At 38.6% G+C, this 21,040-nt stretch overlaps 1 protein-coding gene and 1 long non-coding RNA gene across 5 annotated transcripts in view; one reads left to right on the top strand and one right to left on the bottom strand.

Moving 5' to 3' along the window:
* Positions 1 to 21,040, top strand: part of LOC107228007 (dentin sialophosphoprotein) — a 75,149-nt gene that overhangs the window by 33,343 nt on the left and 20,766 nt on the right. For all 4 annotated transcript variants that reach the window (XM_046738076.1, XM_046738077.1, XM_046738078.1 and 1 more), the window contains exons 7-8: positions 995 to 1,031; positions 17,819 to 17,952. In XM_046738076.1, coding sequence (XP_046594032.1) covers positions 995 to 1,031; positions 17,819 to 17,952 — 171 coding nt within the window. The remainder of the gene's footprint in view (positions 1 to 994; positions 1,032 to 17,818; positions 17,953 to 21,040) is intronic.
* Positions 7,880 to 9,774, bottom strand: LOC124294126. Its single transcript, XR_006903991.1, has 2 exons — positions 9,388 to 9,774; positions 7,880 to 8,904 (listed from the first exon to the last, which is right to left on the bottom strand). It is a non-coding gene; the product is annotated as an uncharacterized LOC124294126 (long non-coding RNA).

Below are 21,040 nucleotides of genomic sequence, written 5' to 3' on the forward strand. Positions count from 1 at the left end.
GTGGTCTTAATCGGAATCCTCGCAATAGCAGTCCACTTGCTTTGGCCGTACGACATCAGGAAATAACATTCTAATCAAACAAATCGACCACCGATGATTGGCTGTGTCGATTTAAAAATCTGTCAGACCATCTGTACTTCGAGTATCGTCATCATGTTGGCAATTATATTACTTTATTTCTGAGTTGGCTGAAATTAAAAATATTTCCCAAAGATCGGATACTGGAAGGGTCGTTACATCAAATTTGCTAAAACGCAAAAATCTATTTCAAATTTTTTTAGAGCATACTAAGTCGGAATATGAGAAAGTCGAGATGTATGAGATTCAAAGTATGGAAATCCAAAATATAAAATCTCTAGCATTTTTTCTCGCTAAAACAATAGATATGATTCCTTCATATCGTTCTCATGGACGGCTGGGTCCGTTCTAATTGGCTAAATAGAGTAGTGTACTGAGTTACACTCGTAAACAGCCACATACATATCTAATGTGCCTCTTGCGACGAATTCTGAAACTTATTCAAATATACGGCGCACGAAACCAAAACAAATTCGCATACAGGTGATGAGAGAAATTAATGACATTGTAGTCAGGACGGCTAGGTGGTATAGTGGAGCTTGTCTCCGGTAAAGCATCTCTAGACACCAGGTTCGATTCCTGGCTCCGTCGTTAATTTTTCAATTCTTCTAAAATATTCGAACGTTGCACTTTCTCTAAAATATAAAATCGGCTGAACGAATAAAAGTATAGAAAATTTTCAACGATTATATGTTTTGGTTTTCCATACTTTACCTTTCTACATCTGAACTTTTCATCATTTCGACTCTACATGAAGTAATTCTGAAACAATAGACTTTCGGGTCTCTGAAAATTATATCCTGACCCACACTCTCACGAGATGAAATTTTTGAATCACTTTTTGTTTTGTCCGTTATCAACTTGTATAACATTGAAAATGCAAAAAGTGACGCTTATCTTTCTTCATCTTTTACAGAGAGCAGCTGCACAGCATCATCAAATCGCAGCACAAAGTGAGTACTTATGAACATTTTTATAATTGACATCTAATTTAATCGATTATTTAATAATGATAGCGATGCCAGCTGATTATTTCTGCAAGTATGATTGTTATGTGTGTGCTGCACGATAAGTTTCTACAAGTGCGAAGTTTTGCGATTTATTTTCTCCAGCCGTCTTCAGCTTGTCAGTATTTATTGTAATTAAGAATGTACGGGCGTGCAAGTCGTAATCGAGCTAGGTCAGCGAAAATTATAAAAATTGTTCTTACTTTTGTTGCAATACCTGCATAAAATTTGGAAGCGATCTCCAAACCGCACTCTATACACACAACTCTGCACCATACCGGAGTTATTTTACTTTTATTTTTTTTTCGTGATGCGAAATTGATTCTTACAGGAAGCTGTCCGACTCGATGTAAAATCACGAAAAAATTAAAAGTAAAATAAAAATATCGTTCAGACAATCGCTTTTAAATTGTACCCAAGTGTTTGAATTGAAATGAAAGTGTGTATTTCGAGTTGCTTGATATTCTTGCCGATAGTGAAATACTCAAAGTAAATGAACCTTTAGTATTATTTGCATAACGGAATTACCAACATATTACTCACAGTATTTCGGAAAGTGGTATAATTTTTTTAAAAATGATTACGACTTTGTATTCATGGTTTTGAGAGAAAGAACGAAGCACCAAAGGAGAAAAAAAAAAAAAAAAAATAGGAAATTACTAGCCAGATAAAAAATTCCGTTGAATTGTGTTGCAAAGCCCATTGACCAACCTGAAAATCAAAGTGCCTGAGTTATAGCGAGTGCCGTTTCAAGACCCGAAGCGCACGGAAGCGATTAAGCTTAAAACTTTACTTTGCAATAATAAAACCACTGTCCCGTGCAAATTCCATCCAATTGAAATACGATTATTGCATTAAACTTCTGTAGGCAATTTAGGGTGGTTCGAAAAAAAGTTTTTTTTCCTTTCCTCTCACCCCCTCAAATGTTGACGCTTGATGGAAATAAATCCTCCCAAAATATGAGCTGTCTAGCTCAAGTCTAACAGATCGATTTTTTAATTTTCATTTCCCATTCGTAAAATATGGGAAATTCCCACTTTTTGTTAAAAGTTAAAATAGCCGTAAACTCTTTACTATTTCTTAAATTCATGCATAGATCTTTAAAGCTGATTTTTGAACTATGATCATCATCATTAGATCACAGATTACAGTCATCTGAGAAGTACTGATTGTTTTTACCGCAGATGAATTACTCATTGTAATTTGTCTTTTTAGAACTTAATTGGATTAATTTACATGATTTATTGGGATTTGTACGTTATCGTGTATTTCACCGTGCATTATAATGGGGTAGCGTGGGACGTCTTGGCAAAAAAAATTATTTTCTTCAAAATGAGATCAATTCTAATTATTTGAAGTACATACATATATCGTTTCTTAACGATTGCAGCAGTTGAAAAAAATCCTTTTCGCCAGAACTTTATGATGGCCATATTGTCTCACGTTCCCCAAAAAGATAAATAGGTAAAAGATGGCCCACAGTATAGTATCATCTGTATTTTATTGTATTGTACTATACTGTGGGCCATCTCTTACCGATGGCTATCTCACCCGAACTTACCCTTCATAATAACGTATAACTTCCAATAAATCATGTAAATTAATCCAAACTAATCGGAAATTTTTACATTTCATTATTAGGCAAATTTATCACCTTTTAAAAGCAATTTTGTTAACCACACATTTCTTAACATGATTACACACGTTTTCTTCTTACATTATATTTATAGTTTCGTCACGCAATTACTTTTTCAGTGCCTAAACAATTGATTAATATATGTATAATATATTATAATATATAATAATTGATTTCCCTGAAAAAATAACTGTCGCCATCAAATGGTTCTATAGTAGCCGACCACTAGTACCTTCACCCTTTAAGGCACTCCGTATACTAACGATTCTGCCTAAAATTTGACCTCAAGTCCTAGAACTTGAGACCATAACTTCAAAGTACGTATAAGTATATCGCATTAGTATGTTTCTTATCAGTGAAAGTAAATGAAAGTGTGATCCTGGTAAGTATGAGGAGCTACGACCGTGCAATTAATTGGACTCAGTTAATCTTCGAGAAAAGTAATGTTTTACGTTTTAGCTATTTTAATTATCATGGATCATATAAAAATAGCAAATAGTTTCTTTTTCAATTCCTCTTACGATGCAGTGTTGGTAGAAGCACAAATTTTGAGGTTACTGTTTACAACGTTTACTTACTTTGAGATGCTGCTCGTGCTGCAGCATTCCAAAACATAAATTCAACGAATTAGATAAAGATGCACCGTGACAAACGCATTCGATATATGTAGAATTCATCAACTTCTGCAATGCCTGTCTCTGATCGTTTCTACGACACTAACTCCACCTAGATTTTTCTGGATCATGTGTCGTGGCTTGGAATTGCCTGATTGTTTCTATAGAATAACCCTGTTATATTTAATGGGTCACCCCGTGAATGTGTTACTGTGTGCCATTAAATTGAGTATCTATAATGAACTGAAATGGTTTTCGAAGTATTCGAACGTGATATTGTAACTGTTGGGAGACATATTTGGTCCTCCGTCAAGTTTTGCAGGTTCAATGATTCTTGACAGTTCTATTTCACAAGTGAATAATTCCAAGTATATAAGTTACAGGGCCTTCTTTTGATGAATATTTATTTCAACAATTATCGATAACGAGATTTATAGTAGTTGAACTAGATTTGTAAGGATCATGCACAAAGAAGAGGATTTTCCAAACTTTATTAACGAATTATCAATCAAATACGACAATATTTCTTTGACACTCGATTGAAATACCTAGATTTTTTTTTTCAATCAAAAAAGAAGATTCAAGTAAGAATTAATTCATCATTTCGGAGACATGGTATAGCACTAAATTGATTAAATTTTGACGGAGCATTCAATTTCAGCCCGTAAATGCAACGTAGAGAAGACACCTGTGCATTGATCGTCAAACCTGCAATCACAAACAAATCTTTTCTTCGACAAAAAAGGCATTTCTCTGAGATAATTAGAAAAATACAATGAAGAATCAGCGATAAATAGAAATGAAGGAAAGCAAATTCACAGAGTTAATCTATCCCCTGCAGATGCACAGTAATTCTTGAAAATTCTGTTGAACTCCTAGGAAGCTCGTTATCCACAATCGTTATAAAATTAAATTACCAAAAGATCAGAAGATCTTGCGAGGACTTCCTGAATTTGAATCACTTGGAATTCTTTGTCATCAAGTCTCTTTCACATATTTTTGAGCGCTTGAATTTACATTTCACGAATAGAAATTAAAGAGTCTGTTCAGTCGATGATCGATACTTTTCTGATAATACGTATTACAAGATGGTCGCACGTCAAGTATTTATCAAAATATTACATTCGTAAGCTATGGTGTTTGCCTTAGAAATGCGGATAAAGACTTACATTATGAACAAGATCTTCGATACCTATTTTTTATTTTAAATTGTTTGAAAATGGTGAATAATATTGTGGAATTGTTCAATTTCAATCGGTGATGGGTCGTTTTGTTTGCATAACTATTTTTCATAAATTTGCTAAACCAATTTTTTTCCCCCAAAATACTCAATTTCGAATTGCTATCTGTTGATCAAACTCAATATCAGTGGAATCTTGGAAAGTTAAATATTCAACGATACTGAGATGTGATGTAAAAAAATGGCGACGGTGGTATTTTGGAGAATAACTTTCTACCAATAAGTAAAATTACCCACCGCAGACTGAAACCGAACGAACCTACCAAATTTTTCATCGGTTTAAAGGGATTTGAAATAAATAATCGATATCGTAATTTTAGTTCATATTTTCAGCCCTTTTGTCTTGATTTTTTTTTTCTAAATTGTGCATCATTGAGGGAAACTTCGTAGTTTTCAAATGTAATAATTTGATAAACACTTGGCGCTCGACCGTCTTGCGATAAAATTATGAAACAAGGATTGATTTTTAACTGTTCAACCGTCTTAAGTATTTGTCGAACTTTCAGGAACTATCGAACCTATAAAACTTATGGAAGACAAATCTATCTTTCAACCATTACACATATTGCTCCGTGATTAAACGACAACCGGCTCCAGCCGCTCCAAGTGGGTTACCAGCTTACAACACTTACGACCACCCGACCTTATCGGCCGTCCGTGAAGTTGATCACGCGTCGTAAGTTCTGTGTACCTACACACGATGTCGCTATTCTCGCTGCAGCACCTTGCCTTACCGCGCGACTGTGTCCGTTCTTAATAGGCCGGGGATACAACTTTCCAGCGTACCGTTTGCAAGTCCACCAACAGACCGCTCAAGCACTCGATGCAGCCTCGGCCAATCTCGTATGCGTGTACGAGTACTTCGAACGGTCTGTAGGTAAAATCGAATACGGTACATTGGGGAATTTTGCGTCGTACGCTTCGTTCCGCCTTGGCGTGGCCCCGCCTGTTCCCAAGGTCTGCAGGCGTCTTGCGTACGCGGCAAGAAACACGTACGGTGCCATTCCAATACAGGGCTGCAACGAAATACGGAAGGTGGATCAACCTTGGATCAACCATCAGCCATCTTGCGAGCAATACCGATGTATGCATATGTACCTGCATATGTATGTATGGGTATAACCGTGTTATAAATGCCCGTAACAATGCCCGTAACAATGTCCGTGGCTGCGCGCGCATACGTGCGCAAAAATTACTCGCCGACATGGCCGACGTGTCACCTCGCGTACTCTCTCACCTCCCCCCCGCCATTCGTACCGCTCTTGTTGTCAGTTTCCAGTTTGAAATAAATCCAGCAGGTACGTCCTCATCAGCCAAGATCGCGGCAGGTACCGTCGTCTTAGCCCTTATCTTAGGCCGTCGTAGCGCCCTTGCGGTATGCCGACGACGGACATCAAAGGAACCAAGGGTATTTCCCGAGAAATTCCCCACGGTCCGCTTTGGCACAACATACAGCGGCCATAGTTATTGAAATGAAATCTACGTTTTTTTATTCAGCGCGCGAGAGCGAGAACCGAAGTGAGCGGATACGACAAAGAGGCGAATGGCTGAGCGGCGCAGAGGCGCGGGGCGCACAGCCCAGCAAAACGCCGGCGCGTCGCGCTGCACGGGATGCTCGGCTCTCCAGCCTTGTACACATCAAACGTTCCTCGTGGCTTTCGTGCATAATAACGCAGGCCTCTACCGTTCTCAGCCAGTCGTTACTTTTTCGTGTCTATCGTTTTTTCCGCATTGAAACTAGTATTTCGTTCCAACTTACTGACATATCTACGCGCGCTCCGAGTATGACGGAAGAATTTGCTCGATATAATATTACGTGCGTGCAATGTATCGCTTGGGACACGGTAACGTCCGCGTCGAAATTACGTTGGTGAATCTTATCACTGGTTCCGTGAATTTCCAACTGTAATGCGCACGTGCCTGTGACATCGATAATTAATTCGCAATTTTGCCTGTAATGAAGCCTAATGCAAAGTGAGATTAGTCAGAATTAAAAGGTAAAGGCAGTTGGCATCGAAGATAATCTCTGCTAGTGCGATCTTTTTATAACATAGACTGTGGAAAGTGATGAAACAAATCAATCGCCGGAAATATTCGCCTAGTTGTGCGCGAGTGCGGTTACAACTCGTTTAATCACGATGGAATAGAACCGAGAATTGCCCGATCAAATTGGGTGACAACTTGGTATAATAAAATAATTCTTCGATAAAATAAATGCAATTTATCCTCGAGCATTCCGCCCGTCTCGTACATCTGAATTATAAACCCCATTTCTCTGATTCTCATCATCTCTGCTTTTCGTGACTACATACTCCATTTCACACCAAAATTTCATCACAATACTTTTCAGCCAACTTTGAAATTGTTTTCGAATTTGCTTTCTGTTTACCGTATAGTACGTAATCGCGTTTTTTTATCTTACTATTAGTAGTCATTATAAATATTGTAATATTTTTGTGTGTCAAATAAAAGCACAGTGATGTTCGATACTTTCAATGTTCAGTGTCAAACGGGTTGGGATTGTTAATTTGAGTTAACAGACGACCACTGGATGAATAGTTTCAATACTGCAATAATTCACCAGTCGACACGAATTTTGAGTTTGACCAATCGCTTCTAGATGTCAAATTTTGATTTCTCCAACGTAACTGATAAAAGAGAAGAAAATAGATTTATTAGATTAAAGTTTGCTTTTCATTTCAACGTCCTGCTATCTGCTGCTTATATTATCAATCAAAAACTTCAAGACTTGTTTATCAACGTAAAAAGACAAGAAAGCAAACTTGATAAGTAATGAATGAAAATTTTTGTTATTATTCGATGCGTAGAAACAAAATTTAATCATTCAAATACAAACTCACGTTACGCGCCTGAAGGTCGTCTGTTTCCGAGCGGTAGGCAATGCACTGGTTCGGCTTCGATTTTACGTCCTAGGACAACCGGAGGTTAGGATCAGGGTTGAATAACTTTAGGCATCTTCAGAATATCGATTACGTGTTTATTGTGAGAAAGTTGATGGAACAGTAGAAACGAAGTGGGTAAAAGTTGGAACATGAGACAGTTTAGAGACAAAGCGTATAGGTGCAGAAAAGGTGTGAGAAAACAGAGAGATAGGAATGGAATTAGCTGACAATGATTAAGGGCAATAGCGAGTAGCGCGAGGCTGAATGGAGATAGGAGGACAGGGCTAGAGCTATGGCGTTAATATAAGAAATGTGAGAGAGTCAGCATGTAGGAGCGACAAACGGGTGGCGGTACGCGGGACGTAACAGTCGGAAAAAAATTTTTTTTTTTCCTCAGTGAGCTGTGTAATGCCCCATACTATCGTCGAATTCGTAATATCCACATTTTTTCGAGCCGACAAACTTCGGATCATTGCCGATAGAAATAACGTTTCCTCATTTCCATCGTCCAAGAGCGAAAAGAAAACTCGTAGATTTCTGTAGTCAAATCATCAGATTTCTCAAAAGCCAAATCTTAGCTTCCCAAATGAGAATATTAATATCCGCGTTTCTAATCCAGGTGGAATTAACAAACAACGAGTTCACTACCGAGTGGGTTGAAAATATTTGCAACGAGTAAGAAAACAGGGCGATCGAACAAATTCCGATGCACGTGTACAAATTTTTCTCCATTAGGTTACATAGGTATAGATTTATAGAACTACCAAGTCATGGTGCCTAGTCATTAGAGCACACGATTCAAGTTTGTGCAACACTTGCACGCTGTCGCTTACTCGGGCGTACAAACGCGTCAGTGAAAATATACCAATTCAGGGTGTTGACTAGCCCGGAAAATCCTTGAACTTCCTGAATTCCTCTGGAATTTTTTGTTCACTATGGAAACTCCTTGAATCCTGGGAATATTCGAATTTTGCGTGAAATTTTTTGTATCCGCGCAGAGTTTAAAATTTTTTTTAATACCTTTATTACGCCCTGTATTTAATTTCGAACGTGATGTCGCTACTGCGGTGTGAATTTTACAATGTAATAATATATTTAAACAAAAATCGAATAAATATATATATGTATACATTTCGTTGTGAAATCCTCATTACAAGTGTCATTATAAGTACCCTGGAGATTTTCAAAAAACAGCCTGTAAACTCCTGGAATATCCATGGCAGGGAATTTTGTAAGGAACGAGTGTTAGATACCCTGCAATGGCCGTTGGTCAAGTTACTTAATATATGACATGCTGGCTGCACTTGATGACGCCTTAGCTTCTAGTTGTTGGATATTCGATATAAAATAATGACCACAACTTTATCCCGGTTTCGCCAGATGATCAAGATTCCCCATTTTCTTATTACGTGTGCCTTCCAACCACCTTGTATAACAAAATAATTCAATGTCAGAATATGCATGTATAAGATTCACATAGGCAATGTCTTAAAGCGAAATCCACTCAAAGCCAATTATAATCATTGTGTAAACATTATAAATCGTTTCAGCTGATGTTATCAAAATGTTTTCTGGGAATCCTGCACGATGCTTGCGTAGCTAAATTTTATCATATGTACGTTTAACTCCCATAAGCGAATGGTTGATTATAATATCAGACTTTTTACATTCATATCAATAATACAAATTTCTAATATCCAAGCCGCGTGTAATCGCGATGTCAATGATTTGTGATTTACGAGAAACCACCAAAATCTATAACAATCAAGAAAGTGGACGTACGAATTCAGATTAGGCATAGGCAGTCGCGTTATCGAAAGTTAATTTTGTGTTGGTCAACTTATATGCTTAGCAAAATTATTACAGGTATACCAAAGAATATGTATCAATTGATGAGTAGTATACATACCTGGTATATACACACAGCATATGCAGGTGATATTTGGTTCAGGAGGCGCGTTACACTCAAGGAGCGGGACCATCTTACATTAGCAGCGCAGGATGTGGACTTGGCTTATTGAGTGGCCGCTTTCATTGGAATATTTTCTGTACATGTACACGTATACCGATACTGCCGGCGATTCCGGTATGGTCCCTGAAATAATAACGTAACACGTCTACAGATTGGACAATTTTCTTAGCCGAAGACTTGAATGGAATGAAATGAAAAAATTTCGCGAATAAGGATCAATGAACTTTCTGATATTATCATTCAGTCGGCAACCTAATTACCTCAAATTTTCTGCGTAACTAAGTCTATAAAATGCTTTACTCTTTGATTAACATGCAACAAGTTCATAATTTCGGAGAATTACTTCATTCATCCCAGCGTCGTTCTGCACTACGGTATGGATATTTTTATTACTTGACCGAGGTTGAAAACTAACCTTGAATTAACAATGTTGCTATCTAAATTGATTCATACAGCGAGCTGTTAGGTTCATACAAAACTGACAACGTAAATCGATCGCGACTATCCTGAATAAGTGGAATCTTGAACTTCAAGCTACTTTTGCCTTTATTGATAAATGCGGAGTAAACGAGGTTGGTATGAATTGACAGTGCAAAGATATACATACACTATAAATCGAAACACCATACGACTGAGATAGAATAAATGAACAACCCCCCGCCGTCGCCACTTCCATAACAAACTCTATGCCTGCAAAAATTACAAGGTGGCGGTGCCGCATATACACCACCAACTCTATAACGATAATTAATTATTGATTCATATCATTGGTAACCAAAAAAAACCAATATTCTACCGGGTCGAATACATGTAACGGTCGGGGTATTATGTAGACATGCACACCTTCGGAAACGTAGATACGCTTAAATTTACAGTTGTTGTACAAGCACTGACCTTTCAGTCCTGGTTCGTACCAATTTTTCATGAAATGAGGAAGAAAAAGGACGAGTGTATGTTTAAAATGATAATGGTTTATCACTGTGGACTTTTAGAAAAACAAACAGAGAATATAATACGTGTGCGTTTGCCGGAAACAGTTAATTTCAGTACACGGAATCCAATCGGAATCGGGTTTAGTTGTACAAAAGAGATGTGGAAGCGGAAAAGTTTATAAACACAACAGCCATGGAATTTAATCTATCTGAGCATAGTCTCCTTGTACATTCGTTCAATCTTCTCCACTACTGTACAAGGTCCGCGTTAGTTGACGATTCATCGGTAATCAACTTTACTACTCACGCTAAATATATATCATCCCGCTCTGGCTATACTATTATTATTCGGCTATCCCGAGAGTCGCCAACTTCAATGCTCCACATGTCATGTTAACCCTTCCAGAATGGTTGTTCGCTCCCGTGGTCATACATTCAAAAAATTCATAACAACAGTTTCACTCGTCAAATTTTTATTTGAGGGATGAATTTTGTCATAGACTCACTGACAACGAGATAGACTGTGCGCGATCTGTACAACGAGCTGAACCCGTAATTAGAAAGAGAGAGCAACAGCTGGGGCCGGACCTCTCACTCTAATCGGTGACTTGGCGGGAGAAACACATATACTTATCCAAGTATACCACCCCGCTTTTTGAGCTTGCCTTATTACTTTCCCCACTTGGCGCTTGCTCCCCACTCTTTCGATCGTGCAACACTGAAGTCGGGCTCTAGCTGTTGCTCTCTCTGTTTAATTACGACTTCAGCACAGTGCACAGATCGCGCAGTATATCTCTGTAACTCTGTGGGTTGGCTTTGTCAACGGTTCCCATACCTGTCTGAAAAAACATATTGAAGAGTGTCCCTTCATTTAAGTATGTTTTTTAGTCGAGAACATACGCGTATATTTTTGCTGTAATTTATAATTTTATAGGCTATTTAAAATTAACATTTTGTCTGAAAAAAAGATTCATATTCCAAGGATAGTTTCAGATGTCATAAAAAAAAAAAATATATATATATATATGTATATATATATAAGTTCTACACCTATTAGTGCAAAGTTGTAAACTTGAAAGACATTACGTGTCCACTTTAATGGAAAATCGTGTAACTTTTTATGTAGAATTAAGAAAATCCCGAGGAAAATCACATATCTCAGTTGAAAGATGCAGAATCGAAATATGTTGAAACTTAGTTTTTCCATCGCTAGATTTGATTCTGTTCAGCAAGGGTTAGTAATTGTACCATTACAACAACCAAGCAATAGATGAATAACAAAGAAGAGCGGTACTGGCGAGGAGTTGAATCCAATTACCATTATTTCTTAAGCACATTCACCATAACGCACGAATGATACAAAATTCAATTACTGTTAACATAAGGCGCACGACTAATATTATGAAATTAAAATTTGTATTCGTAGCATCTAGACAAAACACTCTAAAAGACGGAGGATAAATAGTTTTTGGAAATTTTCAAGAACTGTATCCTATAAGAACCATTTTACTTGCATTGACTTATACATTCTACTTTCTGGTACGGTGCTTACTAAATACACTAGCTCAAAGCTTAGCTGGCCTCCGTAAATTAAATTCAACAAAAATATAGTTTTACCCACTATATTTTATCACAGTTTTCGCTACTCAAGTCAGACTTAGAAAAAATCATCCATCCACTAATAGTAAAACTTGGTAATCAGTCGGAAAAGTCTCGTATTAGTTGGTACATAGTGCCACCCCCTTCGGAGTCTAATGAAATGCCATATATATAGAGAGAGAGAGAGAGAGAGAGAGGGAGAGAACCTGGTTTTTTCGATTTTACTTACCTCCGTTGATATTTATCAATTATACACTTACTCCAGTTGTTACGAATCTATTCGGCAGGTACAGTCGGCTAATCATACTGCTGGGTAATTTCAGATATATGCCCAGTGATTTATATTCGGATATTATAGTCGGGTACCCGGATTCCAAACCCGTAATCTGTCCGGCTGCGCGAGCCGACAAATTCTACTAACCGTGTATTCCCCGACTCTGATCCTTTCGCGCTTGGTTTAGTTGAACAATTGGCGGCGCTAGTAGGTCAAATAAGTATGCAACAGAAGGATGTGTGGCGCAAGAATAAATTAACAAAAGAAGTATTTCCATCTCGCTTCTGAAACAACTGCAATGTTACAATTTGCGGAAACTGCGTCACAACTCGGCTCGCCATTGATTGCTAGCGCGACGAGAACGATAGAGAGCGCATGGCGCGATGTTGTAGCGTTGCCCTCATATTCATCCCTCTGTGGTCGATACGCTCTAGTTTCCTCAAACACTACCTGGTCGTGTCCAAAAAATTTTGATATCAACTTATCAACTTACATTAGTGTCACACGTTACATGTAAAATTCAAAATTTCATTCACAAAATTTAATGTCCATCAAACATTTCCGCAACGTTGTTCTCCGTGCTATCGCAAGTCAAAGTTGCAATATATTTCGGCAGAAAAATGGGGTAATTATCTAATAACATTTCTCTCTAAAGAAACGTATAGGCCGTATTTTAGCAAGGAATCATTGCTAGTGACCTTTTATTCTTCATTGCTGTACCTGGCTCGAGTTATCTATTGTTCACCTTTCAGTTTCGAATATCTTATTTCAGCTAATATGTTCGTGTTATTATAAGAATAATGAGAAATGGAAAGAGTTGGAGTTTGATTCGTTTAAGTATAAAAGTGAAGAGGAAAAATACCTCAATTAAAAAGTTATCTTCGTCGAGAAACAGACATACGTTTCTATCTTGCGATCAGTAGTTACTCGTGTACGTTTAAATCCTCTCTCTACTCGATTGAATAATGAAGGAAAAACTGATTCTTTTTAACCAATTCTCGCTAGATACGAATGCCTGGTCGATGCGTTTTTTTGTACACAACAGAGTGATAATAAAAAAGTAATATGTAAAAAAAAGACATTTATTCTGTGAAACGTTTACTCTATGTATTAATTATTTTTAACATTATAGTTACGGTTATTGCAAATCGAACACGTCAAAATTAACCATTTCAATAGGGGAACTGTAGTAAGCGAGCGGTTTTCACGTTGAAATTATTTTGTTCAATTTCTTCCACGAATTATAATTCGATAAATATACCTAAAACATGAATAACGTCCAGCAGTGAGGAATATTCTGTTGATTCTAAAATAAGGGGTAAAAATTATTCATGCCATTTTATCCGGTAATCAACTTGTGACCTGTAAAAGTGAGTGCGGAACGTTAAAGATCTTTAAAAATGCATGGCATATCTCATCTTCTTCATCATCATCATCATCATGGATCCCATCAGGGCTCGGGCGACGATTCTACAGATGAAACGAAATCCATCCGTGATGGGAAAAATTCTCGCAATGATCCCAAGTTCGTGCACGAACTGAAGCAGGAGTTATTCGGACAAAAGAACGAAGAGAAATTCAATTACGAGAGGCAAGTATCTCACGGTGCTGTCAGTTCGGCATACTCCCGCGGATCATCCACATGCTGTCCTTCTCATGGGTCAAACTGTTCATGCGGCGAGCTTCATCACACCCAAAACTACGGCAATCATCATGCGAATCATTCGGTGTATCATACAATTCATGGGAGCGGTCAGCAGCATCATTTTCAACATGGAAACTACCATCATTACTACCATCACCACATTAACCAACAACAACACCACAATCAGAATCGAAGCGATACAGTCTCTCCTACAAGTCCAAGCCCTACGGGGGATAGTGACAAACATCATCATCATCATCATAGCATTCAGGAGTTCATCAGGCACTTTGGACGCAGATTGGGACAGATACGAAGGCAAAGCGAATGCCAGGAAACACCTAACAAGAGCAGGGATGAAGAATTTCGCAGCAGAAGTCAAAGTCTTGATGGCAACGCTAGGAGCTCTGTAGCTGACTGCGAGACTACTTACAGAATCTACGAAAATATCCTTAAGCAAGGTGAGTTATGTACAAAATTGTTCCAAGACGATCCGTCCTATTGGAATTTGTACTGCCGTTCGTTCTGCATCAGGTAGCAACCTATCCAGCAAATTGGCCCATAAAGCCGCGTTCCCGTGCGCCCGAGGGTGACCTTTTGCCGAAGCCAAGAGTCAACAATTAGATTTAGCGAATCTCGCCGCACTCGGCTCAACAACCAGGTATACTGCCAGTGCGGATGACTCACGTTGCTGAGATACATTGTATCCGAGTATCTTTTACCGGGAGAAAATTGTGAAACTTGTCAGATTGATCGGCTGATTGTGCCCGCGCGAGCTTCGCGCGGCCTCTTTTCAACGCAGCCCACCTGAAGCTTCGGTTGTCAAACGCGGCTTATCGAAGTTATGTAGGTGATACGAATTCTTTTGGATTAAGCATGTATCTCCAAGAGTTGATGAAGTAGTTTACGGAAGTCTTGGAAAATTCTCATTGCTAAACGAGTAACGACCGATGACTGCTTTGAGTCATCCAGACGAGATAATTTTAATTCGACACTTGGTGCGCCGAGTGTTCGACATCTCCCTATCTTGCGGACAAAAGTATCGTCACAGTTCAATTTCGCTTACCAACAGCATTAGGTGTCTTTTACATCACGATTATAGTAACAGCAGGGTAATTTTTCTCAGATTTTTCTCTCCGTGTACAGTAATGCATTATCACATCTCTGGAACCCAGTAGCGTACATATATAATTTATAGGTAAAACGGTCCACTGCAAAACTATAATGGTAGGGCTCTTTGTCTTAATAATTAATAACACGGTTGAAATTCTGATCCGGCAGTTGTTCGCTCGTTACATGCGGAACACAGTAAAATATCGGGTCTGTTAAATTATCTGCTTCGGAAATTCTCTGAGCTTCTATGTAAATAAAGGAGATACGCTGCATGGCATGCATAAGTGAATGCATTCTGCTCAAGAAATTTTATGAAAACTGAATATAAAATTATTTTCACAGCATTTTTAGTAGCATGAATTATTGTCAGGAAGTTTCATGACGGCGTGGCATATCGTTATCGTGTTTACTCTTACATTTAGCTCGCATAACAGTCGGCGAACAACTTGATCTCACCTTCCGGTGTATCAACGCTTGTATAGTATATACTACGTCCGCCTTTCGGAGTATCTGTACTGACGAGTCGAGTCAGCAGAAAGGCAGTCTGGCTTTTTAAGATCGTCGGGTTTCCGCGTGCGACGCAGTTTATTCTGCGTAGTCTGGAGTTTCGACTGTATTGAAATGCATGGAAACGCGGGAGTACGAGACCGGCGATTCTCTAAGCCGTTCACACCAGGGAGCAAATCATACTTTAATTTCTTTTTTATTTTTTTTAGCTGCGAAAGGAGGGTGGGCGGGTGACTATACCCTTGAGAGTATGCATATAGATATATGCATAATATTATATATGATAACTGTAACGTGGCATTCCTCGCTAGTCGGGTAGCGATCTAGAAAGGTGTTTCGGTAGCAGCCTGGGTAGCTCCTCAGTGGTCATATCAGTCGCCCGGAAAGTAGTCCAGGGAAGATAGGAAATAAATCGGAAATTTTTGGAGACAGCAGATCGATCGATTTTTCCGAGTCTCCAGTCGTTCTCATAATATTGCAAGTAATTATGCAATTGCGAAATGCATTTTTCGAAAAATGGCCCCATCAGGCGATATAGACTTTTTTCCTGGGACCTTCCTGAACACAATGCAGAAAACCGCATCTCGATATCTGCTGTCTCCAAAAATTTCTTTATTCCGGCTGATTTTGATCTAAATGCCCCGGACTGAAGCAAAAAGTCCCGGATTTTAGTCCCGCACCATTAAAAGCCGTGAACCATTTTTTTTCGGATCCCCCGAATTGCATGTCACAATACATGTACATAAAATATATTACGTGACGGCGACCACTCGGGCAGTCGAGGCGACCCCGTACTCTGTGTGATCAATGTAGAAACACCCCCTCAGCCAATGTGTAATTCGCTACTGGAATCAAATATTCCTCGTATTGTAACAGTATAACCCAAAACACCGTAAATATGGATATAATATGAAAATGGTAACTAATATAGCCCTAGTACAATTGAGAATATGAATTAAATGAAAATAAAACTGACATGCCGAATTAGAGAAGAATAGTTTAAACCGCGTAGCATTGATTTGCAAGATTTCTTGCTGAGATATTTAGGAAGTGGAGATGTGCTGTGCACAATTTTGACAGTGATTTACCCCTCGCTTGAACTATTGTACCGCGGTGCTGAGTGATATCTCCGATACATCAAACCTGAATCTACAAAGATCGCGTGTAGAATCTTTGTTTCAGATTTATCTTTAGTATGTCCAAATCGCGAAATCTTACTCCTTGCCGGCGCACGCTCAAATCATATCGCTCATGGTGTGCACTCGTAGGTTGCAATATTACACCTACTATCAACTTCAATCCGTAATCTGGAATAATAGACCAATCTATCCGTCCGAATGCTTCATTCGAAGATGAACGTTCAAATCCCACTGCGCGTAACGTAGTCTACAATACATCTTTTGCAGTAACAGCGGTCATGATTTGGTATCGTTTACCCGAAAGGATTAATATATTTAGCATGCCCGGTCTTTAAGGACAAACCATTTTTTACCCGCTGGACCTAAAAGCATCCACGAGTGCAAATGATTGGTAATAGTCTTCCTATAATTAAATACACATCATTATTTTGATCCTATATGATTTAACTCGATTTAATTTAGATTAATTTATGGTACTCTATATTTTTATTTATTCATTTTTTTTTTTTTCAAATCGTATCGCACTACCTAATTCATCGGGTTTACCCAAAAAGAGTCCTGTACTCTTGTGCATGGATAAATCGTATTCTATTATACTCTGTTCAGCAGTAGTGATCAAGGTTTAATATTTGGCGGGTGTGGTAATGTCAATTCTTGACGACACTGCCGGTACTATTATTATGGAATTCGTTTAAGATCCACTATAGTTAATCATAGGTATGTCGTAGCATAAATCGCAGTCAGGCAGAGCAGATAAATGTTATCGCTCCTAAATTTCTGCAAATAATTACTTGCCCAACGTTAGGGTCAGAGAAATTGCCAAGAATTAATTGTAAAACTATTGGATAAGTGGTCCGTTATAATTATTTTGTACCTTTGCTCATATGCCTGCAGGGTTAATTATTGAATACTGACCACGAGTGCGACTGTAGCAGCCGATTCTATAACATGAGGCCCGCATAAGTGGCTCTCTTTCAACTTGAGAGCCGAGTGGCGAGTATTCAATAAATGTCCCCTCTTCACATTGGTGGTATTATATGATGTTAATTATTTTCCTTACTTACCATTATGTGAATTGTGTTTGGAAACCCGTATAATAATAGGAACACCTACAACATACTAGTAATGATACTACGTGATGTTCATTGTTGATTTATTGCAGGTGCTCTCAGAAGGGGTAGCCTGGACCCTGGGACCAGAAGATTGTCTCTCGGGACGCCGGCAATACCTCACAGGGCATCCGACGCCTGTTTGGATCCAGCACACGCCGCCATATTATTCCGGGACTCTCGAGGAGTGAGTATAACGCAGCGTTCAGTTTTCTCCCACATTCGTCTGCCGCGATTTGGCACACCTCTTGGAGGTTTCCAGAACATCTCTTGGTTTCCTAAAACTCGTAGAAAGAAAAAAGCTACATCCATGAATCCTGCGGTGGCATGAGACCAGCGTACGAAGAGTTGGAAGAATATTCAAATTTTTATCCGATAACAAAAGTGGAAGGCAGTGATGTGCATTACTTCCAGTATGTTCTGGTAGGATGGCGTTGACAGGCGCAAATCAATATGACAAGAGGAGTATAACACGAATACAGCGTATAGGTATCAGGCGTATTCTGTGTCAGCGCCGCGAAGAATATCATCGGAGGTGTACGCGACCGTGAAATGAAGCGGTTGGCCAGCTTTTCTTCCGTATGAATATTATTCGGCTTCAGGATTCGGTGAGACAGAATCCCGAACGCACCGACCGAATTAGAATCGAAATTGTTGAGAGCAGCGTCCGATAGCGTCTCTCCTTGCCGCCTTCCGGTAGTAACGAGAAACGGTCTCCGTTTGCAGAGCTACACGTTAACGAGTAGGTACATGCAATTCGCAGAGGGAGCGAATAAAAATTGCGTGAAATTCTCTGTCTGCCTTGTCTGATTTCGTGAGTTCGATTGAGAACGTTATTTTTTAGGGGAATTCCTATACGCAGATAGTTCCGATATAAAATTGCTGTCGGAGTAGATTAATCAAAGTCGAATAAATAATTGATCATTCATACTAACATGTACGTCCCCCATGCAATTATAGTCGGGCCACCTCGTTCGGTTCGTATAACTCTGCACCAGCGCATCCCGGACAAGTCATTACGTGCTTATAGATTTGGCTCGTCCTTTTTGACCGTATGGTGAACGAGAAAGAACAACAACAGTCGTATTTCAAGAAGAGAACGGCGGTAGTTAATCCGTGATTTCTTAAGCAATATCTCGCGGGCGCAGGTGAACTGAACTGGGGGTGTGCGAATAATTCGAGAACACGTTTTTATACATGATCCAGGCTTTTCTGAGAAAAAAAAAAAACCTCGAGTTATGGGGTTTTTCCCACCACGATTGCCTCGTATTGCTCGATCACGGTAATGATTCTCTCTGCCGCCTGGTAATCGTCGAATTCAATTAATTGATAGAAAATATTGATAATTTCGATAATCAGAGGCAAAAACTGGATGAAATGTTGAATGTGATACGCTACATGGCTTTATGAAATGAGTCAAAAGTCTAAGTTTTTGAAAAGTAAACTGGCGAGAAACTCGTGGGATGAAACCAGCTGCGGTTCAGCGTAAAGTGGAAAGTGGAAATCTTCTCGCTGAGACACCCGGGCGAATATTTAGCATATACGCGTGGCAACTATTTTAATGCTAGCTGTTCGTATGTTGTGATCTGGATACACCTTCCGTGTTCCACGCCTCTCATTACAGCCGTCACCCTGGGTCAACACAGGCTTCATGACAGAAAGACAAGCACGGCGAACTCCCACAAATATCGGATACATGTTGCATAATGAAGAAAACGCTCCAGGTGTGCGCTAATATTTAAAAACCGCTCAATATAACCCATCTCTATCCAAGGACCAAGGAGATTTCAATTCATTTGCTAATCTTGGCACAATTTTCAGTTATACTTGTTCATTGGGTAAGTATACCCATACGTGCATTGAATACGCACGCACAGTATATAGGTTTATGGTAACGTAGGTATATACTTACGACTCGTTATCTGTGCGATAAGCCGACATACATCGCATACTCGCCGCGGTGTGTATTGTACACATACCATTTTGTAGAACATTTATAATTCTCCATTCGGGTATTCTCATATCAGAATAATATATTGAAATTTCACGCGAGATAAATCTATACAAGCAGATCTGCGCTGTATCCTGCAATTTGCGATTGGCTGGTGGTTACAACGAGAGAATCCAGGCCTCCGAGCCGTTTCTTATTTTTGGCACTCGGTATTTTTTGAAGTTATACTTCTTTAGGCGCGTTATGAAAAACTGATGAGAGTGAAATTTCAAGATGCGCGCGCATCGCTGTAACACAAAATTGCGACACAAAATTAACAGGATGAAGTTGCCCACTCAACCGAATTCAATTTCAAGATGTGCGCGCATCACTGTAACACAAAATTAACAGGATGAAATTGCCCACTCAACCGAATTCATTAAGTCTCGAAAAATTTGTGAATATTAGTGAAAAAATTGTGCTAAAATACTTTTCCAAGTGCTCCAATATAATTGAGGTTAGTTATCCGTATGTATTATTTATTGATATAAATTAAAATACCATTATTTAATATAATTAATACTAAATATTATTAAATTATCAATGTTGAATATTTATTATTGGTTTTTTAATATTTACAAAATAAAAAAATAAATTTAATAGAACATTTAATAAAAAGTTCGTGACAAAAATTTAATAGATTATTTAAATATAATGTAAGACATCCGTTATTTGTTTTATTGTTTTTTAATGATGCCAAAGAAGTATAACTTCTCACGCGCGTACATAAGTACACGCACCCATTTTTTTTTTTCAAAAGTTATCGACGACATTCGTGGTAATGTGTGTATTCATTGGACTCGTGTGGGCAATATTTGGCTTCATTCATCGCTCCAAAACTTTTAAGGACTTTCTGTAAATTCACACTTCGGTATTACGAGTGGGGTTCTTTTTTTTCAAAGGTACTACTGCAAACGAAACGCTTGACAATTGATTTCCAAGGCATTACCGTGACGAAGATTCAAGGATATTTCTTAATTTTTTCAAAGCTGAATTCAATGCCCGAAATATTACATTAGTTCGTATTTTCACGATCAGTTTTTTAACGAATATTTTTAATTGAAAAAAAAACCATTTTTATCTTCACTTATCGCTTACCGAGTCTTTGAACTTTGAAAATAGAACACTTTTGATAGAGGCTTTAACGGTTGCCCACTCCCTTAACACGCATCATTATCAGCTGCCAAGGTTATAACTTATATAATACGAGGCAATAATTGGCAATGAACTGGAGAGCGTGAGGTTGAAAATCTTACAATTAGTTCGTTATCACCGATTCGGCACT

This window comes from Neodiprion lecontei, chromosome 4 (genome assembly GCF_021901455.1).
Source record: "Neodiprion lecontei isolate iyNeoLeco1 chromosome 4, iyNeoLeco1.1, whole genome shotgun sequence".
Classification (NCBI taxonomy): domain Eukaryota; kingdom Metazoa; phylum Arthropoda; class Insecta; order Hymenoptera; family Diprionidae; genus Neodiprion; species Neodiprion lecontei.